This window comes from Heterodontus francisci, chromosome 1 (genome assembly GCF_036365525.1).
Source record: "Heterodontus francisci isolate sHetFra1 chromosome 1, sHetFra1.hap1, whole genome shotgun sequence".
NCBI lineage: Eukaryota > Metazoa > Chordata > Chondrichthyes > Heterodontiformes > Heterodontidae > Heterodontus > Heterodontus francisci.
In genome coordinates, this window is record NC_090371.1 from 5,284,533 (window position 1) to 5,309,920 (window position 25,388).

A 25,388-nucleotide genomic window follows, 5' to 3' on the forward strand; every position below is an offset into this window, starting at 1 on the left:
CACAGGCAGTACCCGGAATCGAACCCGGGTCCCTGGAGCTGTGAGGCTGCGGTGCTAACCACTGCGCCACTGTGCCGCCAGTTATACAGGGTATTGGTGAAACCACATGTGGAGTACTGTGTACAGTACTGGTCTCCTTATTTAAGGAAGGATGTAAATGCGTTGGAAGCAGTACAGAGAAAGTTTACTAGACTAATACCTGGAATGGGCGGACTGTCTAACGAAGAAAGATTGGACAGACTGGGCTTGTATCCGCTGGAATTTAGAAGAGTAAGAGGCAACTTGATTGAAACATATAAGATCCTGAGGGGTGTTGACAGGGTGGATGTGGAAAGGATGTTTCCCCTTGTGGGAGAATCTAGAACTAGGGGTCACTGTTTAAAAATAAGGGGTCACCCATTTAAGACAGAGATGAGGAGAAATTTTTTCTCTCAGAGGGTTGTGAGTCTTTGGAATTCTCTTCCTCAAAAGGTGGTGGAAGCAGAGTCTTTGAATATTTTTAAGGCAGAGGTAGATAGATTCTTGATAAGCAAGGGGGTGAAAGGTTATTGGGGATAGGCGGGAATGTGGAGTTGAGATTATAATCAGATCAGCAATAATCTTATTGAATGGCGGAGCAGGCTCGATGGGCCGAGTGGCCTACTCCTGCTCCTAATTTGTATGTTCGTATGTCCTCATACTTCCCCCGTCACACGCCTTACCCTCACACTCTCTCCAATCATCCCTCTCACCCTCACACCAGTCACACTCCTGACATTCACCCTCCCCCCAGTCACACTCCTCACCCTCATACTCCCTCCAGTTACACTCCTCACCCTCCCCCAGCCACCCTCCTCACCCGCACCCTCAGTCCAGTCACACTGCTGACCCTCACCCCAGTCACACTCCTCACACTCACCCCAGTCATATTCCTCACCCTCATTCTCCCCCCCCCCCCCGTCACACTCTGCATCCTCCCCCCAGTCACACTCCTCATCCTCAACCTCTGTCCAGTTACACTTCTCATCCTCTTCCCATTCACACTCCTCACCCTCATCCCAATCACATTCCTCACCCTCATCCTCCCCCCAGTCACCCTCCTACCCCTCCCCCTCAGTCACACTCCTCCCCCTCAGTCACACTCCTCACACTGCCTAATCACACTTGCCATCTCTTGGACTTGAAGGTGAAAACTCAGGTTTCAGCTTCCCTGTTAGTGTTACCTTGTACTGCCCCCTCTTTGAGTTGCTGCAGATGTTGCACTCACTGTCGTCCCCTTATTCATCAGCATCGAGCTCAGGAAGTAGCTCACAATCGGCAGTGCCAATGCTGGTGCCATGACTGCAATGGTCAGAGCAAGTGGATTGAAGGCACCTATTGGAAGAGAGGAGAAATGGGTCAGAGTACAGTAAACGGCAGGAAATGCCCAGCCACCAGCTCAGATAGTAATATTTTCCCACGATTAGCTAACAGATTGCATACTGTGCTCCAGCTGCGGTTTTATCAGTGTCCAATACATCAACAGTTCAACCTCTATCGAGCTGCAGACTATGCCTCTTCAGAATCAATAAATTAATTTTTCTTTTTGAACTTTAAGTGCATAATTATCAACTATAACATTTCCATTTCTTCTCTTAATCAGATAGTGTTCCATTTAACACACATTACAACTTCTCAGTCTCTCTCCCAATCAGCATGCTGTCCCTCTAGCCCATTTAGTAAATATTATAACCCCTACAGTACAGCAGTGACTATATTCCAAAGATCATTTTTAGGCAGTAAAGGGCTTATTGGATGTCCTGAGGTCATGCATGGCACGATAGCCTTCGTTTCTCCTTCATCCTCAACACTATAAATACAAGCTTTGTCTCCTGATCACACCCCTGTACAACAGAACACAAAACATGAATCTGACAGCTCTCTCCCAATTGGCACAGTGCAGTATGGAATATAGGATTACACAGAATGTACAGCACACAGCCAGGCACAGCCAAACCAGAAAACCATTTATGTTCCACTCGAGCCTGTCAGTGAGAGTGCCAGACAGAATGTAGAGTCATTTACAGCACAGAGGGAGGCCATGCCACCTCTCTGCAGAGCAATCCAGTCAGTCCCACACACCTGCTTGTTCCCTGTAGCCCTGCAAGTTTATTTGCTTCAAGTGACCATCCAATTTCCTTTTGAAATTATTAACTGTTTCCATTTCCACCACTCTCATCGGCAACGAGTTCCAGGTCATTACCAATCGCTGCATAAAAAACTTCTTCCTCATTTCCCCCCTGCATCACTTACTCAAAACCTTCAATCTGTGTCGCCTAGACCTTGTACTATCAGTTAATGGGAACAATCTTTCCTTCTCTGCCTGTCAGAATCTTGTCCACTTCTTTTAAACCTCCCCTCAATCTCCTTTGTTCTAAAGAGAACAACCCCAGCTTCTCCAGCCTAACCTTGTAACTAAAATCCCCCATCCCTGGAACCATTCTGGTAAATCTCCTCCGCACCCTCTCAAGGACCCTCACATCCTTCCTAAAGTGTGGTGACCAGAACTGGACACAATACTCTAGTAATAAAAAGGAAAATACTGCAGTTGCTGGAAATCTGAAATAAAAACAGAAAGTGCTGGAAATACTCACCAGATCCTGCAGCATCTGTGGAGAGAGAGAGACAGAGTTAACGTTTCAGGTCAGTGACCTTTCACAGAACTGCCACAATAGAGCTTTATAAAGGTTCAGCATAACTTCCCTGCTTTTGTACTCTGTGCCTCTGTTTATGAAGCCCAGGATCCCAGATGCTTTACAAACCACTCTCTCAATATGTCTAACATAGTATTAATGAAGTATTCCAGCCTTGCCCTGTGCCTCTAAGCATATAATACCCATTTTGGCCCTAATAGGCCCCACTCCACTTCTTACTATCCACTTACTATTTATATGTTGGTCGAAGACTTTTGGGTTCTCTTTTATGTTAACTTCCATTCTATTCTCATATTCTCTCTTTGTCAGTCTTATTTTCCTCTTCACCTCCTCTCTCAATCTATTGTATCTGACTTGCTTCTCCCTTGAACAATTCACCTGATATGCATCACGCACCGTTCAGTTTTGCTTCATCATAAAGTCTCTCTCCCTCGCCATCCAACATGGCCTGTTTTTGCTTCCCGTACCTTTTGCACTTGTTGGAATGTACCTCGCCTGTATATGAAACATCTCTTCCTTAAAGGTAACACATTTTTCCATGACAGTTTTTCCTGTCAGTCTTTCATTCCTTTCTTATTGCCCTGAAATTAGCCCTCTTCCATACGAACATACAAACATATGAATTAGGAGCAGGAGTAGGCCACTCGGCCCCTCGAGCCTGCTCTGCCATTCAACAAGATCATTGCTGATCTGATTGTAACCTCGACTCCACATTCCCGCCTACCCCCATAACCTTTCACCCCCTTATCAAGAATCTATCTACCTCTGCCTTAAAAATATTCAAAGAATCTGCTTTTTGAGGAAGAGAAATCCAAACTCATGACCCCCTGAGAGAAAAAAATTGTCCGCATCTCTGTACATATGAACATACAAACTAAGAGCAGAAGTAGGCCATTCGGCCCCTCTAGACTGCTCCGCCATTCAATAAGATCATGGCTGATCTGTTTGTGTCTCGAATTCCACACTCCCATCTACCCCCGATAATCTTGGATTCCCTTGCCTAACAAAAATCTATCTATCCCCACCTTAAAAATATTCAATGACCCTGCCTCCATCACCTTCTGAGGCAGAGAATTCCAAAGTTGCACAACCCTCTGAGAGAAAAAATTTCTCCTCATCTCCGTCCTAAAAGGGTGACTCCCTAATTTTAAAACAGTGCCCCCTAGTTCTGGACTCACCCACAAGAGGAAACATCCTTTCCACATCCACCTTGTCAAGACCATTCAGGATCTTATATACTTCAATCAAGTCTCCCCTCACTCTTCTAAACTCCAGTGAAAACAAGCCCAGTCTGTCCAACCTTTCCTCATAAGACAACCCACTCATTCCAGGTATCAATCTAGTAAACCTCCTCTGAACTGCCTCCAACATATTCACATCCTTCCTTAAATAAGGAGACCAAAACTGCACACAGTATTCGAGATGTGGTCTCACCAATGCTCTGTATAACTGAAGCATAACATCCTTACTTGTATTTTCAAATCCTCTCCTATTAAAGGATAGCATTCCATTAGCCGCCTTTATTACTTGCTGTACCTGCAAACTAACTTTTTGTGACTCATGCACTAGAACACCTAGGTCCCTCTGCACGTTGGAATTCTGCAGTTGTTCGCCATTTAAGTAATACTCTGCTTTTTTATTCTTCCTGCCAAAGTGAAAAACTTCACATTTTCTCACATTATACTCCATCTGCCAGATTTTTGCCCACACATGTAACCTATCTACATCGGTCTGCAACCTCCTTATGTTCTCTTCACAACATACTTTCCCACCTATCTTTGTGTCATTTGCAAATTTAGCTGCCATGCCATCGCTCCCCTCATCTAAGTCATTGATAAATTGTAAAGTTGAGGCCCCAGCACAGACCCCTGCGGGATTGCACTTGTCACATCCTGCCATCCAATCTTCTATCCATGCTAATATGTTACCCCCTACACCATGAGCTCCTACTTTGCGCAATAACCTTTTATGTGGCACCTTGTCAAATGCCTTCTGGAAATCCAAGTACAGTACGTCAACGGGTTCCCCTTTATCCACAGAACATACTACTCTGTCAAAGAACTCCAAAAAATTGGTTGAACATTACTTCCCTTTCACAAAACCATGCTGACTATTCCCGATTACCTTGAGTTTTTCTAAGTGCCCAGTTATAACCTCCTTAACGATTGATTCTACCATCTTCCCCATGACAGAGGCTTATAGTTACCTGTTTTCTGCCGACCCCCCACCTCACCCCACCCACTGCTTCTTGAATATTTGCAACTTTCCAGAATCTAGCGAATTTTGAAAAATTAACATCAACACATCTTCTTTCTTTTTCTTTCTTTTGGGCCTCCTTATCTCGAGAGACAATGGATACGCGCCTGGAGGTGGTCAGTGGTTTGTGAAGCAGCGCCTGGAGTGGCTATAAAGGCCAATTCTGGAGTGACAGGCTCTTCCACAGGTGCTGCAGAGAAATTTGTTTGTTGGGGCTGTTGCACAGTTGGCTCTCCCCTTGCGCCTCTGTCTTTTTTCCTGCCAACTACTAAGTCTCTTCGACTCGCCACAATTTAGCCCTGTCTTTATGGCTGCCCGCCAGCTCTGGCGAATGCTGGCAACTGACTCCCACGACTTGTGATCAATGTCACACGATTTCATGTCGCGTTTGCAGACGTCTTTATAACGGAGACATGGACGGCCGGTGGGTCTGATACCAGTGGCGAGCTCGCTGTACAATGTGTCTTTGGGGATCCTGCCATCTTCCATGCGGCTCACATGGCCAAGCCATCTCAAGCGCCGCTGACTCAGTAGTGTGTATAAGCTGGGGATGTTGGCCGCTTCAAGGACTTCTGTGTTGGAGATATAGTCCTGCCACCTGATGCCAAGTATTCTCCGAAGACAGCGAAGATGGAATGAATTGAGACGTCGCTCTTGGCTGGCATACGTTGTCCAGGCCTCGCTGCCGTAGAGCAAGGTACTGAGGACACAGGCCTGATACACTCGGACTTTTGTGTTCCGTGTCAGTGCGCCATTTTCCCACACTCTCTTGGCCAGTCTGAACATAGCAGTGGAAGCCTTACCCATGCGCTTGTTGATTTCTGCATCTAGAGACAGGTTACTGGTGATAGTTGAGCCTAGGTAGGTGAACTCTTGAACCACTTCCAGAGCGTGGTCGCCAATATTGATGGATGGAGCATTTCTGACATCCTGCCCCATGATGTTCGTTTTCTTGAGGCTGATGGTTAGGCCAAATTCATTGCAGGCAGACGCAAACCTGTCGATGAGACTCTGCAGGCATTCTTCAGTGTGAGATGTTAAAGCAGCATCGTCAGCAAAGAGGAGTTCTCTGATGAGGACTTTCCGTACTTTGGACTTCGCTCTTAGACGGGCAAGGTTGAACAACCTGCCCCCTGATCTTGTGTGGAGGAAAATTCCTTCTTCAGAGGATTTGAACGCATGTGAAAGCAGCAGGGAGAAGAAAATCCCAAAAAGTGTGGGTGCGAGAACACAGCCCTGTTTCACACCACTCAGGATAGGAAAGGGCTCTGATGAGGAGCCACCATGTTGAATTGTGCCTTTCATATTGTCATGGAATGAGGTGATGATACTTAGTAGCTTTGGTGGACATCCGATCTTTTCTAGTAGTCTGAAGAGACCACGTCTGCTGACGAGGTCAAAGGCTTTGGTGAGATCAATGAAAGCAATGTAGAGGGGCATCTGTTGTTCACGGCATTTCTCCTGTATCTGACGAAGGGAGAACAGCATGTCAATAGTCGATCTCTCTGCACGAAAGCCACACTGTGCCTCAGGGTAGACGCGCTCGGCCAGCTTCTGGAGCCTGTTCAGAGCGACTCGAGCAAAGACTTTCCCCACTATGCTGAGCAGGGAGATTCCACGGTAGTTGTTGCAGTCACCGCGGTCACCTTTGTTTTTATAGAGGGTGATGATGTTGGCATCGCGCATGTCCTGGGGTACTGCTCCCTCGTCCCAGCACAGGCATAGCAGTTCATGTAGTGCTGAGAGTATAGCAGGCTTGGCACTCTTGATTATTTCAGGGGTAATGCTGTCCTTCCCAGGGGCTTTTCCGCTGGCTAGGGAATCAATGGCATCACTGAGTTCCGATTTGGTTGGCTGTATGTCCAGCTCATCCATGACTGGTAGAGGCTGGGCTGCATTGAGGGCAGTCTCAGTGACAGCATTCTCCCTGGAGTACAGTTCCAGGTAGTGCTCAACCCAGCGGTCCATCTGTTTGCGTTTGTCAGTGATTATGTCCCCCGATTTAGATTTGAGGGGGGTGATCTTCTTGATGGTTGGCCCAAGAGCTCTCTTCATGCCATCAACACATCTACTATCTCATTAACACCTCTTCTAAGACCCTAGGATGAAGCCCATCAGGACCCGGGGATTTGTCAGCCTGCAGCTCCACCAGTTTGCTCAGTACCGCTTCCCTGGTGATTGTAATTTCACCAAGTTCCTGTAGACCACTCCCACTAGTGACTTCTTTCCCCTACTATTCCTCATCCCTACCCAAACCGATTCTACATCCTGATCCCCTGCCAAGGTCATCTCTAACTATTGCACCAATACCATCATTGATTAACAGTGCTACTCCTCTACCTTTACCTAGCTTCCTATTCTTCTTGAATGTCATATACCCCTCAATATTCAGGACCCAATCCTTGTCATCCTGCTGCCATGTCTCCCTATGGCTATCAGGTCATATTTATTTATTTCAATGTGCACCAGTTTGTTTACTTTGTTATGAATGCTACGTGCAATCAGATACAGAGCCTTTAGTTTTGTCGTTTTGTTATCTTAGTAACATCTAGTCTTAACTGTTGGTCTGATATTAAGTTTTTTTCTCTCTGTCCCTTCCTGCCATTCTCTGACCTTCATTTCCCATTTTACTATTCTGCTCTCCTGCCTTGACTCTACTCCTTTATTTTGCGAGGTGATGCATTTTGGAAGATCCAATTCAAGAGTGAACTATACAGTAAATGGAAAAGTCCTGGGGAAAATTGATGTACAGAGAGATTTGTGTGTTCAGGTCCATTGTTCCCTGAAGGTGGCAACGCAGGTAAATAGAGTGGTCAAGAAGGCATACGGCATGCTTTCCTTCATCGGACGGGGTATTGAGTACAAGAGTTGGCAGGTCATGTTACAGTTGTATAGGACTTTGATTCGGCCACATTTGGAATACTGCGTGCAGTTCTGGTCGACACATTACCAAAAGGATGTGGATGCTTTGGAGAGGGTGCAGAGGAGGTTCACCAGGATGTTGCCTGGTATGGAGGGCGCTAGCTATGAAGAGAGGTTGAGTAGATTAGGATTATTTTCATTAGAAAGGCAGAGGTTGAGGGGGGCAACAAAAACAAGAAATGCTGGATTCACTCAGCAGGTCTGGCAGCATCTGTGGAAAGAGAAGCAGAGTTAACGTTTCGGGTCAGTGACCCTTCTTCGGAACTGACAAATATTAGAAAAGTCACAGATTATAAACAAGTGAGGTGGGGGTTGGGCAAGAGATAACAAAGGAGAAGGTGCAGATTGGACCAGGCCACATAGCTGACCAAAAGGTCACGGAGCAAAGGCAAACAATATGTTAATGGTGTGTTGAAAGACAAAGCATTAGTACAGATTAGGTGTGAATATACTGAATATTGAACATCAGCAAGTGCAAACCTGAAGAAAAACAACCTGAAAAAAACAGTGGGTAAGCAAACTGAACAAACTAAGATGAAATGAAATAAATGCAAAAAAAGATTGTAAAAAATGTAAAAAGGAATGCAAAAAAAAGGAAGAAAAAATAACTAAAAATGACTAAAAATGAAAGTAAAGTGGGGGGCTGTCATGCTCTGAAATTATTGAACTCAATGTTCAGTCCGGCAGGCTGTAGTGTGCCTAATCGATAGATGAGATGCTGTTCCTCGAGCTTGCGTTGATGTTCACTGGAACACTGTAGCAATCCCAGGACAGAGATGTGAGCATGAGAGCAGGGGGGAGTGTTGAAATGGCAAGCAACCGGAAGCTCAGGGTCCTGCTTGTGGACTGAGCGGAGATGTTCCGCAAAGCGGTCACCCAGTCTGCGCTTGGTCTCCCCAATGTAGAGGAGACCACACTGTGAGCAGCGAATACAGTATACTACATTGAAAGAAGTACAAGAGGTTGAGGGGGGACCTGATTAAGGTGTACAAAATCATGAGAGGTATAGACAGGGTGGATAGCAAGAAGCTTTTTCCCCAGAGTGGGGGATTCAAATACTAGGGGTCACGAGTTCAAAGTGAGAGGGGAAAAGTTTAGGGGGGTTATGTGTGGAAAGTTCTTTACGCAGAGGGTGGTGGGTGCCTGGAACGCGTTGCCAGCAGAGGTGGTAGACGTGGGCACGATAGCGTCTTTTAAGATGTATCTGGACAGATACATGAATGGGCAGGAAGCAGAGAGATACAGACCCTTAGAAAATAGACGACATGTTTAGGTAGAGGATCTGGATCGGCACAGGCTTGGAGGGCCGAAGGGCCTGTTCCTGTGCTGTAATTTTCTTTGTTCTTTCTACATCTATCCAGGTTCCCTCACCCCCTTTGTTTAATTTAAATTCCTTTCTACTTCTCTAGTTGTACAGTTTTCTAGAACACTGGTCCCAGCACGGTTCAGGTGCAGACCGTCCCAACGGTTCAGCCCACACTTTCCCCGGTACTGGTGCCAGTGCCCCACGAATTGAAACCCACTTCTCCCACACCAGTCTTTGAGCCACATATTCATTTTGCTTTATTATGTGCGCTCTGCCAACTGGCACATGGCACAGGTCATAATCCAGAGATTATTACCCTTGAGGTTCTGCTCTTCAATTCAGTGCCTAGCTCCTCATACTGTCTGAGCAGAACCTCTTTCTAGTCCTAGTTACGTTGCTGGTACCTACACAGACCATGACAACTGGATCCTCCCCCTCCCAGTTTCTGTCCAGCCCTGAGCAGATGTCCCGAACCCTGGCACCGGGTCAGCAACACAGCCTTCTGAATTCACACTCTCAGCTGCACAGAACAGTGTCGATCCCCCTCACTATACTATCCTCTACTACCACTACATTTCTTTTAGCTCCCCCCACTTTAATGGATCCTGTATCACAGTGCCATGGCCAATCTGTTCATTCACCTTGCAGACCTCACTTTCATCCACACAGGTTGAGAGCACCTCAAACCTGTTTGACAATTGCAAAGTCTGAGGATCTTCCATTACTGTCTGCTCAGTCCCTTTACCTGCCTCACTCACGGTCACATCCTCCTGTCCCTCATTGCTGACCAAAACAGATGACCCTGTTCTAAGAGGTGTGACCGTCCTCCGGAACTAAGTGTACATTGCATCCCTTACATCCCTCACATTGCAGTATGCACAGTTCATCTTCCAGATCAATAATCCTGATCCGGAATTCCTCTATCTGCTCACACATTCTGCAGATGTGTTTCTCCTGAATCACCTCGACATCCAAAGGCTTCCACAGACCACAGCTACAATATAACACCTGTCCTGTCATTGTTACTTATGCTATTAATTAATTCACTTTAATTACTTAATCACTTTCTTAATTAATTCTCTCAATGTTTCCCAATCTGCTAAGCTTAACCAGTGTTACCAAATACAAATCTTACAATGTCTAAAATTACCTGAGTTTTGAAAGATAAATGATAATACACTCACCAACCAATCACCTACCTTAGAGACAAAGGAACAAGACTCACCAGCTGCTGGAGGCTAATAGCAAGGAAAAGGAGCCCCTCCTTCACCCTCTGCACCAAATTCCCACCAGCTTCACTCAGGCACTGTCTCCCTCAGGCAAGTGTCTCACTCAGGCAAGTGTCTCCTCTCACTGTGTCCCCTCACTGCATTCAGCTAAGAACTCGTCTGTTTTATATAGAGATTCTGATGACTCACTAGCTCAGTTTCAGCTCCAATAATTAGCAACTATTGAACATAAATACTTTCAACTGATTGACAGATAACTGCCACTGCTGGCTGCTTCTTGTTTAACAAGGCTATTTACCTAACCAGGACGTTTTAAAGACTGACGCATAATCTAAAATTTAAGCTTGACAAAAACTTACAAGAACTTACAACGTGCACCAAATTCCAGCTTCACTCTGGCAGTGTCTCACTCAGGCGAATGTCTTTTCTCATTGCGTCCCCTCACTGCATTCAGCTAAAAACTGGACTACTTTATATAGAGGTTCTATATTCTGTATTAAATGGGTGACCCCTTATTTTTAAACAGGGACCCCTTGTTCTAGATTCTCCCACAAGAGGAAGCATTCTTTCCACATCCACCCTCTCAAGACCCCCTCAGGTCTTATATGTTTCAATCAAATCACCTCTTCCTGTTCTAAACTCCAGTCGATACAAGCCTAGCCTGTCCAACCCTTCCTCATAAGACAACCCGCCCAATCCAGGCATTAATCTAGTAATCTAGACTAATCCAATCTAGGCGTTCTACCTTGTGGCATTGCTTTTCTGCATTACCAGTCTAAACTTTAAGCTTTGATGATCCCTCTTACCCAAGTGCTCCCCAACACAAACTGATCAGTCATGATCCTATTGAATGGCAGAGCAGACTCCAGGGTAAATGGCCTACTTCTACTCTGAATTCGTATGTTTGTAAAAGACATTTGATCCACTTGGCCCACCTCATTTCCCAGCACCAGATCCAGCAATGCCTCCTTTCTAGTGGGGCTGAGAACATACTGATCAAGGAGGTTTTCCTGAACACATTTCAGAAATTCCTCCCCCTGCTTTCACTTTCCTCTAACATTATCCCAATCGATATGTGGGTAATTAAAGTCCCCCAATATCACCACTCTATAGCTCTTGCACATCTCTATGATTTCCCTGCAGATTTGCTCCTCTCTCTCTCCCTTTCTGTTTGGAGTCCGATAGAATACCCCCAGTAGTGTGATCATACTCATTTTGCTTCTTAAATCTAACCAAATGGATTCTGTCTTCACCCTCTCAAGGATATCATCTCTTTCCAACACTACAACGTCTTCCTGAATCAGGACTACCACCCAACTCCCCTTTTTCCCTTCTCTGTCTTTTCTGAACACATGATATCCTTGTATATGAAGCACCCAGTTCTTTCCATTTTTAAGCCACATTCCATTATTGCCATTACATCACATTCCGAAACTGCGATTTGTGCTTGGAGCTCACCAGCTTATTCACCACACAATCTGCACATACACACATGCATTGTAATCCTGTCTTTGTATTCCACAAAGTCCATCTCAGTCTGCTCCTATCCAATACGGAACTACTTCCCTCTCCAGTAGTGATATGCTCAAATTTTACATTCACAGCAATGCCTAACGTGCCCCTGACAATGGAATTATCTATTTCTGCACTTTGCCAGTCTGTCCTCTAGAGGACAGTACAGAACATATCCCATGACAGAGAGAGTGCAGGACGGTACGGATCCCATTACAATGAGAGAGCAGGACGGAACGTATCCCATTACAATGAGAGAGCAGGACGGAACGGATCCCATTACAGTGAGAGTACAGGACGGAATATAACCCATTACAGTGAGAGTGCAGTACAAAACGTATCCAATTACAGTGAGAATGCAGTATGGAACGTATCCCATTACAGTGAGAGTACAGGACGGAATGTATCCCACTACAGTGAGAGTGCAGTACAGAACGTATCCGATTACAGTGAGAATGCAGTATGGAACGTATCCCATTACAGTGAGAGTACAGGACGGAACGGATCCCATTACAATGAGAGAGCAGGACGGAACGGATCCCATTACAGTGAGAGTACAGGACGGAATGTAACCCATTACAGTGAGAGTGCAGTACAAAACGTATCCAATTACAGTGAGAATGCAGTATGGAACGTATCCCATTACAGTGAGAGTACAGGACGGAATGTATCCCATTACAGTGAGAGTGCAGTACAGAACGTATCCGATTACAGTGAGAATGCAGGATGGAACGTATCCCATTACAGTGAGAGTACAGGACGGAATGTATCCCATTACAGTGAGAGTACAGGACGGAATGTATCCCATTACAGTAAGAGTGCAGTACAAAACGTATCTGATTACAGTGAGAATGCAGTATGGAACGTATCCCATTACAGTGAGAGTACAGGATGGAATGTATCCCTTCCAGTGAGAGTACAGGACGGAATGTATCCCATTACAGTGAGAGTACAGGACGGAATGTATCCCATTACAATGAGAGAGCAGGACGGAATGTATCCCATTACAGTGAGAGTACAGGACGGAATGTATCCCATTACAGTGAGAGTGCAGCACAAAACGTATCCGATTACAGTGAGAATGCAGTATGGAACGTATCCCATTACAGTGAGATTACAGGACGGAACGTATTCCATTACAGTGAGAGTGCAGGACGGAACGTATCCCATTACAGTGAGAGCACAGGACGGAACGTATCCCATTACAGTGAGAGTGCAGTACGGAAAGTATCCCATTACAGTGAGAGTGCAGGACGGAACGTATCCCATTACAGTGAGAGTGCAGGACGGAATGTATCCCATTACTGTGAGACTGCAGTACGGAACATATCCCATTACAGTGAGAGGGCAGTACAAAACGTATCCCATTACAGAGAGAGTGCAGGACGGAACGTATCCCATTACAGTGAGAGTGCAGGACGGAACGGATCCCATTACAGTGAGAGTGCAGAACGGAACGTATCCCAATACAGTGAGAGGGCGGTACGGAACGTATGCCATTACAGTGAGAGTGAAGGACGGAACGTATCCCATTACAGTGAGAGTGAAGGATGGAACGTATCCCATTACAGAGAGAGTGCAGTACGGAACGTATCACATTACAGTGAGAGGGCGGTACGGAACGTATGCCATTACAGTGAGAGCGAAGGACGGAACGTAACCCATTACAGTGATAGTGAAGGACGGAATGTATCCCATTACAGTGAGAGTGCAGTATGGAACGTATCCCATTACAGTGCGAGTGAAGGACGGAACGTATCCCATTACAGTGAGAATGCAGTACGGAACGTATCCCATTACAGTGAGAGGGCAGGACGGAACGTATTCCATTACAGTGCGAGGGCAGTATGGAACATATCCCATTACAGTGCGAGTGAAGGACGGAACGTATCCCATTACAGTGAGAGTGAAGGACGGAACGTATCCCATTACAGTGAGAGTGAAGGACGGAACGTATCCCATTACAGTGAGAGTGCAGTACGGAACGTATCCCATTACAGTGAGAGGGCGGTACGGATCGTATGCCATTACAGTGAGAGTGAAGGATGGAACGTATCCCATTACAGTGAGAGTGAAGGACGGAATGTATCCCATTACAGTGAGAGTGCAGTACGGAACGTATCCCATTACAGTGCGAGTGAAGGACGGAACGCATCCCATTACAGTGAGAGTGCAGTACGGAACGTATCCCATTACAGTGAGAGGGCAGGACGGAACGTATTCCATTACAGTGCGAGGGCAGTACGGAACGTATCCCATTACAGTGCGAGTGAAGGATGGAACGTATCCCATTACAGTGAGAGTGCAGTCTGGAACGTATCCCATTACAGTGAGAGTGAATGACGGAACGTTTCCCATTACAGTGAGAGTGAAGTATGGAACTTATCCCATTACAGTGCGAGGGCAGTATGGAACGTATCCCATTACAGTGAGAGTGAAGGACGGAACGTATCCCATTACAGTGAGAGTGAAGGACGGAACGGATCCCATTACAGTGAGACTGCAGTACGGAACGTATCCCATTACAGTGAGAGGGCAGGACGGAACGTATCCCATTACAGTGCGAGTGAAGGACGGAACGTATCCCATTACAGTGAGAGTGAAGGACAGAACGTATCCCATTACAGTGCGAGGGCAGTACGGAATGTATCCCATTACAGTGAGAGTGCAGTACGGAACGGATCCCGTTACAGTGAGAGTGCAGTACGGAACGGATCCCATTACAGTGAGAGTGCAGTACGGAACAGATCTCATTACAGTGAGAGTGCAGTATGGAACGTATTCCATTACAGTGAGAGTGCTGTACGGAACTGATCCCATTACAGTGAGAGTGCAGGTCGGAACAGATCCCATTACAGTGAGAGTGCAGTATGGAACGTATCCCATTACAGTGAGAGTGCTGTACGGAACAGATCCCATTACAGTGAGAGTGAAGTACGGAACGTATCCCATTGCAGTGAGAGTGCAGTACGGAACGGATCCCATTACAGTGAGACTGCACTACGGAACTTATCCCATTGCAGTGCGAGGGCAGTATGGAACGTATACCATTACAGTGAGACTGAAGGACGGAACGTATCCCATTACATTGAGACTGCAGTACGGAACGTATCCCATGACAGTGAGAGGGCAGGACGGAACGTATCCCATTACAGTGCGAGTGAAGGACGGAACGTATCCCATTACAGTGAGAGGGCCGTACGGAACATATCCCATTACAGTGATAGTGCAGGACAGAATGTATCCCATTACAGTGAGAGGGCAGTACGGCACGTATCCCATTACAGTGAGAGTGCAGGACAGAATGTATCCCATTACAGTGCCAGGGCAGTACGGAACGTATCCCATTACAGTGAGAGTGCAGGACAGAACGGATCCCATTACAGTGAGAGGGCAGGACGGAACGGATCCCATTACAGTGCGAGGGCAGTACGGAACGTATCCCATTACAGTGAGAGTGCAGTACGGTACGGATCCCATTACAGTGAGAGTGCAGGATGGAACGTATCCCATTACAGTGAGAGGGCGGAACGGAAAGTATGCCATTACAGTGAGAGTACAGGACGGAACGTATCCCATTACTGTGAGAGTGCAGGACGGAACGTATCCCATTATAGTGAGAGTGCAGGATGGAACGTATCCCATTACAGTGAGAGGGCGGTACGGAAAGGTGGAGGACACATGATGGTGACAGAGCAGGGACAAAAATGATCACGAGTAACAACACAGTAAATGACTGACAGTAAATACCTTTGTTTGTATCTGTCATAGGTCCACTTTCAACACTGCCACCTGTCCCCTTGGTATTGCAATACGGAGGAGCCCAGCCGTTGTCACAATGACAGCTGTCCAGATTATTACAAACCTGAAACAGTGAAAGATTTTAGAAACACATGAAAAGGAAAATGAACTTAAGGGGAAAACCGTTTAGTAACTGGAGCCATATCTATGGTTGTTGGAAGACAATCAACAAAGTTTCAGTGCAAGCAAATGTCCTCAGTCCAACTATCTTCAGCTATTTCCCTCCAGTATAAGAGTTTGGGTAGGGCTGTTCACTGACTAATTCCATAATGTTTTCCTCTGCTCATGAGAAAATGGTTGGCACAGAGTAATCACAGAATGGAGTGCATTGTTAGCAGAGTGCTATAGTTGGGAATTCAGTGCAGAGGAAGAAGAAGATGCTGCTATTTACCTTCAATATTTTTAGTGGGTTGTGCAAGCTTGAGGCTCTAAGTGTTTTAGTGCTTAGTGCAAGTTGATGTGTAGAAGAAAAAAAACTTGCAACAAACTAAAAAGTAGATATAAATAATCTAGTCTAAGATATGGCAGCGCAAGTTGTGTGTCAGGGCTGCAATAGGTGGGAGTTTGTGGACAGTCACAGTCCTTAGACTTGCTACTCTTTTTTTCCAACATTGCAAGCCTCTTCTTTTAATCTAATACTACTTTAACTCCCCGAGCGAGCCACAGATCGGTCTTTCTTGCTGAGCCTTTGTTTTTCGACGGAATTGAATTTTGTTGAACATTTTGAATTGTTTCTTTCAAGGTTTCCCACTATTCATTTACTGCCATGCCTTTTAGTCTATTTACCCAATTCACCTGAACCAGTTCTCCCCTCATACCTATGTAATTGGCTTGGTTTACATTTAAAATTCTTGTTTGTGATTGGAGTATGTCACTTTCAAACTTAACATTGAATTCAATGATATTCTTCTTCTTTGGCCTCCTTGTCTCGAGAGACAATGGGTAAGCGCCTGGAGGTGGTCAGTGGTTTGTGAAGCAGCGCCTGGAGTGACTATAAAGGCCAATTCTAGAGTGACAGACTCTTCCACAGGTGCTGCAGAAAAAATTGGTTGTCGGGGCTGTTACACAGTTGGCTCTTGCCTTGCGCTTCTGTCTTTTTTCCTGCCAAGTCTCTGCGACTTGCCACTCTTTATCCCCGCCTTTATGGCTGCCCGCCAGCTCTGGCGATCACTGGCAACTGACTCCCACGACGTGTGACCAATGTCACAGGACTTCATGTCGCGTTTGCAGACGTCTTTAAAGCGGAGACATGGACGGCCGGTAGGTCTGATACCAGTGGCGGGCTCGCTGTACAATATATCCTTGGGGATCCTGCCATCTTCCATGCAGCTCACATGGCCAAGCCATCTCAAGCGCCGCTGACTCAGTAGTGTGTATAAGCTGGGGATGTTGGCCACCTCGAGGACTTCTGTGTTGGAGATGCGGTCCTGCCACCTGATGCCAAGGATTCTCCGGAGGCAGCGAAGATGGAATGAATTGAGACATCGCTCTTGGCTGACATATGCTGTCCAGGCCTCGCTGCCATAGAGCAAGGTACTGAGGACACAGGCCTGATACACTCGGACTTTTGTGTTCCGTGTCAGTGCGCCATTTTCCCACACTCTCTTGGCCAGTCTGGACATAGCAGTGGAAGCCTTTCCCATGCGCTTGTTGATTTCTGCATTGAGAGACAGGTTACTGGTGATAGTTGAGCCTAGGTAGGTGAACTCTTGAACCACTTCTAGAGCGTGGTCGCCGATGTTTTTGGATGGAGCATTTCTGACATCCTGCCCCATGATGTTCGTTTTCTTGAGGCTGATGGTTAGGCCAAATTCATTGCAGGCAGCCGCAAACCTGTCGATGAGACTCTGCAGACACTCTTCAGTGTGAGATGTTAAAGCAGCATCGTCAGCAAAGAGGAGTTCCCTGATGAGGACCTTCCGTACTTTGGTCTTTGCTCTTAAACGGGCAAGGTTGAACAACCTGCCCCCTGATCTTGTGTGGAGGAAAATTCCTTCTGAAGACTTGAACGCGTGTGAGCAGCAGGGAGAAGAAGATCCCAAACAGTGTAGGTGCGAGAACACAGCCCTGTTTCGCGCCACTCAGGATAGGAAAGGGGTCTGATGAGGCGCCGCTATGCTGAATTGTGCCTTTCATATTGTCATGGAATGAGGTGATGATACTTAGTAGCTTCAATGATATTATGATCACAATTTCCCAGTGAATCTTTTACTATGAGGTCTTCTAGACTACTCTTGCCAATTTCATTGTCCCAGTCTATATGAAGATTAAAGTCCTCCACAATTATTACATTGCCTTTTTTTTAAGCTCCAATAATTTCTTGTTTAATGCCCTTTCCAATGGTATAACTACTGTTAGGGGTTCGATAAACCACTCCCACCAGTGTTTTCTGATTCTTGCTATTCCTAATTTCCACCCATTCTGATTCGACCTCATGATCATCAGAGACCAGATCCTTTCTCACTAATGTTCTTATTTCATCCTTTATTATCAAGGCTACCCCTCCTCCTTTACCATTCTGTCTTTCTGAAATATTGGGCTGGATTTTATCAGCCCCCGACATGGGGGTCGTGGCAGGGGGCCCCAGAAAATACCTCCGAAAGAGGTCCGCCACACGCCTCAACGCCTGGGAGGCTCCACCGCTTATTATCGGTGGCGGTGATGCCTTGTGGCAGCCCACCCGCCCCTCGGCGATGGAACCTTAATTTAAATATTTAAATACATGTTGATTAAATGCCTAATTACTTCCCTCGTTGCACCAGCCGTCCCACACCGATATTTCGTCTGGTTGCCGGAACTCCCATGCCTTCGGATCTCTGAGGAGGCACGCTGGTGGGGAATGAGGAGGAGTGAAGTTTTCCCGGTATGGTGGGGGAGCAGGAAAAATTCTCGTTATTGGTTGAGGGGATGGTGGGAAAGGGTTGAAGGTCAAAGTTAATAAAGTTCAGGGGAGGGGATGTTCAGGATTGAAAGTTTACTGTTTTGGGGGTGGGGAGAGGGCAATTTATAGATTGATTAGTCATGGGGGGGGGGAGGGGAGAGAGAGGGAATTGAAAGTACTACTAAAGTTTCACATTTACCTTTAACTTTAAAAATGTAAATAGATCTGAAACCCTTGAAAATGGCACTGTGCCTGTGCAGTGGCACCGGATGCCATTGCTAAATATCATGGTGGCTCCGTGGGGCAAATCCTGCACGATCTTGGCGGCGAGCAGGAAAAATCAAGCCTATTGTGTAACTTGGAATATTTATTTCCCAACCTTGATGATCTTGTAATCATGTCTCTGTAATGGCGATTAGATCTAAATCATTTATCCCTATTTGCACCACTAGTTCATCTATCTTAATACAGATGCTTCGCACATTCAGATAAAGAACCTTTAATTTCATTTTTTACTTCTATTCCCTGCAATGACCTTATTTGTTGATGTACAATTTTTGTTCAATTCTATATCCCTTCCTGTCCCATTCTGCCTTTCTCTACTCACAATGCTATGCTGTTCCTATGCCTCCACCTTTCTCTTTGGATTTCTAAATCTCCCTTCACCCAAACTCACCCCCCTCCGTTTGTTCATGACCTTTAGTCTTATCTGCTGGCTCTCTCTTGAATTGGTACGCACTGTCCCTTCCTGCCACACCCTGATTATCATTATCCTTATTGCTATCTTGTTCTCTTGCCTTCTACTCTCTCTTTAAATTATCACATCTTCCCTCACTTGATCCCTTGCCCTCACTATTTAGTTTAACGCTCTCTCTACTGCCCTAGTTATGACCCGCCAGGACACTGGTCCCAGCAGGGTTCAGGTGAAGACTGTTCCAGTGGTAAATCTCCTCAGCACCCTCTCAAGGACCCTCATATCCTTCCTGAAGTGTGGTGACCAGAACTGGACGGAAAAGTCCAGTTGGGGCTGAAACAGAGCTTTATACAGTTTCAGCATAACTTCCCTGCTTTTGTACTCAATGCCTCTATTTATGAAGCCCAAGATCCCATCTGCTTTACTAACCATTCTCTCAATATGTCCTGCCACCTTCAAAGATCTAGGCATATACACCCCCAGATCACCCTATTCTTGCACACTCTTTAGAACTGTGCCATTAAGTCTATGTTGCCTCTTCCTATTCCTTCTGCCAAAATTCATCAACTCACACTTGCCAGTATTGAATTTCATCTGCCGCCTCTCTGACTATTCAACTAGCCTGTCTATGTCCTGTTGCAGGTGATTCACATCATCCTCACTGGTTTCCACATCTCCAAGTTTGGTGTCATCAGCAAATTTTGAGATTCTACTCTGTATTCCAAGATCTAATTCATTTATATATAGCACAAAAAGCAGTGGTCCCAGCACTGGCCCTTGGGGAACATCACTATCTACCATCCTCCAGTCTGAAAAGCAACCATTTACTCTGACTCGCTGTTTTCTGTCATTAAGCCAATTTTTTTTATCCAATTGGACACTGACCCTCCTATTCCATGAGCCTCAATTTTGTTAATCAGCCTTTTATGTGGTACCTTATCAAATGCGTCCTTAAAATCCATATAAACAACATCCACTGTTTTCCCTTCATCAACCTTCTCTGTTACTTCATCAAAAAATTCAATTAGATTAGTCAAGCATGATCTGCCTTTCACAAATGCTATCCTTAATTAACTTGACTATGATATGATATAAAAACAAGAAATGCTGGAAATACTCAGCAGGTCTGGCAGCATCTGTGGAGAGAGAAGCAGAGTTAACGTTTCTGGTCAGTGACCCTTCTCCAGAACTGACAAATATGAGAAATATAAAGGGTTTTAAGCAAGAAAAGCGGGGGTGGGGCAAGAGATAACAAAAGAGACGGTGTTGATAGGTCAAGGTCACAGAGAATAACTCACCAGATGTTCATGGAACAAAGGCAAACGGTATGTTAATGGTGTGTTGAAAGACAAAGCGTTAGTACAGAGAGGGTGTTAATTGACTGTAAAATGAACAGCATTGGCTGCAAGCACAAACATTAAAAAAACAAAAACAGTGGGAAGGCACAGTAGAAACAAACTAAAATCAAATAAACAAATAAAAAAGAATTAAAAAGAAAAAATGCTCTGAAATGATTGAACTCAATGTTCAGTCCGGCAGGCTGTAGTGAGCCTAATCGGTAGATGAGATGCTGTTCCTCGAGCTTGCGTTGATGTTCACTGGAACACTGCAGCAATCCCAGGACAGAGATGTGAGCATGAGAGCAGGGGGGAGTGTTGAAATGGCAAGCAACCGGAAGCTCAGGGTCCTGCTTGCGGACTGAGCGGAGATGTTCTGCAAAGCGGTCACCCAGTCTGCGCTTGGTCTCCCCAATGTAGAGCAGACCACATTGTGAACAGTGAATACAGTATACTACATTGAAAGAAGTACAAGTAAATCGCTGCTTCACCTGAAAGGAGTGTTTAGGGCCTTGGATAGTGAGGAAGAGAGGAGGTAAATGGGCAGGGATTACACCTCCTGCGACTGCAGGGGAAGATACCATGGGAAGGGGAAAAGGTGATGGGGGTAATGGAGGAGTGGACCAGGGTGTCGGGGAAGGGAGGGGAAGATGCCTTTGGTAGTGGCATCATGCTGGAGGTGGCGGTATATGGCGGAGGATGATCCTTTGGATATGGAGGCTGATGGGGTGAAAAGTGAGGACAAGGGGAACCCTGTCACGGTTCTGGGAGGGAGGGGAAGGGGTGAGGGTAGAGGTGCGGGGAATGGATTGGACACGGTTGAGGGCCCTGTCAACCACAGTGGGGGGAAATCCTCGGTTGAGGAAAAAGGAGGTCATATCAGAAGCACCGTCATGGAAGGTAGCATCATCAGAGCAGATGCGTCGGAGACGGAGAAACTGGGAGAATGGAATGGAGTCCTTACAGGAGGTAGGATGTGAAGAAGTGTAGTCGAGGTAGCTGTGGGAGTCGGTGGGCTTATAATGGATATTGGTAGACAACCTATCCCCAGAGATGGAGACAGAGAAGTCGAGGAAGGGAAGGGAAGTGTCAGAGATGGACCATGTAAAGGTGAGAGAAGGGTGGAAATTAGAAACAAAGTTGATAAAGTTTTCCAGTTCGGGGCGGGAGCAGGAAATGGCACCGATACAGTCATCAATGTACCGGAAAAAGAGTTGGGGGAGGGGGCCTGAGTAGAACTGGAACAAGGAATGTTTGACATATCCCACAAAAAGACAGGCATAACTAGGACCCATGCGGTTACCCATAGCAACACCTGTTACTTGAAGGAAGTGTGTGGAGTTGAAGGAGAAGTTGTTCAATGTGGGAACAAGTTCAGCCAGGCGGAGGAGAGTGGTGGTGGATGGGTTGGGCTTCTGTTCAAGGAAGAAGAGGAGAGCCCTCAAACCATCCTGGTGAGGGATGGAGGTGTCGAGCGATTGGACGTCCATAGTGAAGAGGAGGTGGTTAGGGCCCAGGAAACTGGAAATTGTCAAAATGACGTAGGGTGTCAGAAGAGTCACGGATGTAGGTCAGAAGAGATTGGACCAGCGGAGAAAAGATAGAGTCAAGATAAGAAGAAATAAGTTCAGTGGGGCAGGAGCAGGCTGAAACAATGGGTGTTGTGAGAGTCCATATTTTTTGTTAAAACTTGGAATCTATATTGTTGAACTGAGGAAGTGTTTATCTGAAAGGAAGTTCAACAAAAGTTGAACAAGTAAACACACTTTTATTGGAAAGCAGATGATTTCAAGTAAATACCACAAGGGGTTTGACTTAAGACCTATTTTTGTTGTCACAAGAGAGAATTTGAGTAGCATGAGATTTGCCTGAAAAAAAAGTTTGGTTTCACTTTGACCTGTTAAAAGAACAAAGAACAAAGAAAATTACAGCACAGGAACAGGCCCTTCGGCCCTCCAAGCCTGCGCCGATCCAGATCCTCTATCTAAACCTGTCGCCTATTTTCTAAGGGTCTGTATCTCTTTGCTTCCTGCCCATTCATGTATCTGTCTAGATACATCTTAAAAGACGCTATCGTGCCCACGTCTACCACCTCCGCTGGCAACGTGTTCCAGGCACCCACCACCCTCTGCGTAAAGAACTTTCCACGCATATCCCCCCCTAAACTTTTCCCCTCTCACTTTGAACTCGTGACCCCTAGTAATTGAATCCCCCACTCTGGGAAAAAGCTTCTTGCTATCCACCCTGTCTATACCTCTCATGATTTTGTACACCTCAATCAGGTCCCCCTCAACCTCCATCTTTCTAATGAAAATAATCCTAATCTGCTCAACCTCTCTTCATAGCTAGTGCCCTCCATACCAGGCAACATCCTGGTGAACCTCCTCTGCACCCTCTCCAAAGCATCCACATCCTTTTGATAATGTGGCGACCAGAACTGCATGCAGTATTCCAAATGTGGCCGAACCAAAGTCCTATACAACTGTAACATGACCTGCCAACCCTTGTACTCAATACCCCGTCCGATGAAGGAAAGCATGCCGTATGCCTTCTTGACCACTCTATTTACCTGCGTTGCCACCTTCAGGGAACAATGGACCTGAACACCCAAATCTCTCTGTACATCAATTTTCCCCAGGACTTTTCCATTTACTGTATAGTTCACTCTTGAATTGGATCTTCCAAAAATGCATCACCTCGCATTTGCCCTGATTGAACTCCATCTGCCATTTCTCTGCCCAACTCTCCAATCTATCTATATTCTGCTGTATTCTCTGACAGTCCCCTTCACTATCTGCTACTCCACCAATCTTAGTGTCGTCTGAAAACTTGCTAATCAGACCACCTATACTTTCCTCCAAATCATTTATGTATATCACAAACAACAGTGGTCCCAGCACGGATCCCTGTGGAACACCACTGGTCACACGTCTCCATTTTGAGAAACTCCCTTCCACTGCTACTCTCTGTCTCCTGTTGCCCAGCCAGTTCTTTATCCATCTAGCTAGTACATCCTGGACCCCATGCGCCTTCACTTTCTCCATCAGCCTACCATGGGGAACCTTATCAAACGCCTTACTGAAGTCCATGTATATGACATCGACAGCCCTTCCCTCATCAATCAACTTTGTCACTTCCTCAAAGAATTCTATTAAGTTGGTAAGACATGACCTTCCCTGCACAAAACCATGTTGCCTATCACTGATAAGCCCATTTTCTTCCAGATGGGAATAGGTCCTATCCCTCAGTATCTTCTCCAGCAGCTTCCCTACCACTGACGTCAGGCTCACCGGTCTATAATTACCTGGATTTTCCCTGCTACCCTTCTTAAACAAGGGGACAACATTAGCAATTCTCCAGTCCAAAGATGCTGGTTTTGGGGCTAAAAGGCAATTGGAATTTGATATGGACCCGCCAGCAGTTCAGAAGAGAACTGTTGCCTCTCTTTGAAGAATCCTTGCTCTTGTAAAGCAGAAGCCTGCATGACGATGTTCTGTGACATCATGAGTGCTTGCAGAAACCTTGCATCTTCAAATTGAACTTTGCATCGAATGTGAGAGTACTGGAGCCTCTGCTGCTGCACATCTGATGGAGACCTATGCAAAGCCTTCTGCAGTTGGTTTACAATAAACAGATAATTTTATTGTTTATTAAAGAAACCTGGTTGGTGTGCTTTATTCTGGGGACAAATAGAATATCTAATTGGCTGTTTCAGTAAGTGGGAAAATGTATTGATATGTTGTGACCTGTGGAGAAGTGGGACTGAATTAACAGTGCACTCCTCCTGCCTTGGTTGTAACAATAGCTATTACAGAGACACGTTGTAAGGTGACCAAGGCTGGGAACTGAATATTCAAGGGTATTTGACATTTCGGAAGGATCAGAAGAAAGGAAAGGAAGGTGGGGTAGATCTGTTAATGAAGGATGAGATCAGTACAGAAATGATCTTGGCTCAGAAGATCAAGATGTGGAATCAGTTTGGGTGGAGAAAACGAATAGCAAAGGAAAGAACTCATTGCTGGAGGTAGTTGATAGGCCCCCTTAATAGTAGTTACACTGTAGGACAGAGTATAAATCAATAAATAATGGGGGATTGTTAGAAAGGCACTGTAGTAATCATGGGCGATTTTAATCTTCATATAGATTGGACAAAACAAATTGGTAAAGTTAGCCTGGAGGATGGGTTTCGAGAGCGTATTCGGGACAATTTCTTAGAAAAATACATCCTGGAGCCATCCAGGGAGCAGGCTATTTTGGACCTGGTAATGTGTAATGAGACAGGATTAATTAATGATTCCACAGTAAAGGGTCCTCGAGGTAAGATGGTGGAGAAGCAGTAACTGACAGTTAAGGAGATATTTCATAATTCTCAATAAAGATAGATATCATTGAGAAAGACAGACTCTATGAGAAGAATGCACCATCCGTGCTAACTAAGGAAGTTAAGGATGGTATTAAATTGAAAGAAAAGGCGTACAATACTACAAAGATTAGTGGTAGGTCAGAGTAGACAGTAAAAGTATCTCAAGAATAGGAGAAAATCAGGAAACAAAAGGGAGGGAGGAACTTAAAACAATCACTGTCACTGGAGAAAAGTACTAGGAAAACTCATGGGACTAAATGTTAACAAGTCTCCTGAACCTGATGACCTGCATCCTAAGGCCTCAAAAGAAGTTGCTGCAGAGATAGTGGATGCACTGGTTGTAATCTTCCATAATTCCAGAGATTCTGGAAAGGTCCCGGCGGATTGGAAAACAGCAAATGCAACGCCCCTATTC

At 45.6% G+C, this 25,388-nt stretch overlaps 1 protein-coding gene across 1 annotated transcript in view; it reads right to left on the minus strand.

Annotated features, from left to right (window-relative positions):
* LOC137377639 (disintegrin and metalloproteinase domain-containing protein 12-like) overlaps positions 1 to 25,388 on the minus strand; it is a 561,477-nt gene that overhangs the window by 6,136 nt on the left and 529,953 nt on the right. The window contains exons 18-20 of the mRNA XM_068047508.1: positions 15,648 to 15,762; positions 3,069 to 3,188; positions 1,203 to 1,353 (exon numbers count right to left, since the gene is read on the minus strand). Coding sequence (XP_067903609.1) covers positions 1,203 to 1,353; positions 3,069 to 3,188; positions 15,648 to 15,762 — 386 coding nt within the window. The remainder of the gene's footprint in view (positions 1 to 1,202; positions 1,354 to 3,068; positions 3,189 to 15,647; positions 15,763 to 25,388) is intronic.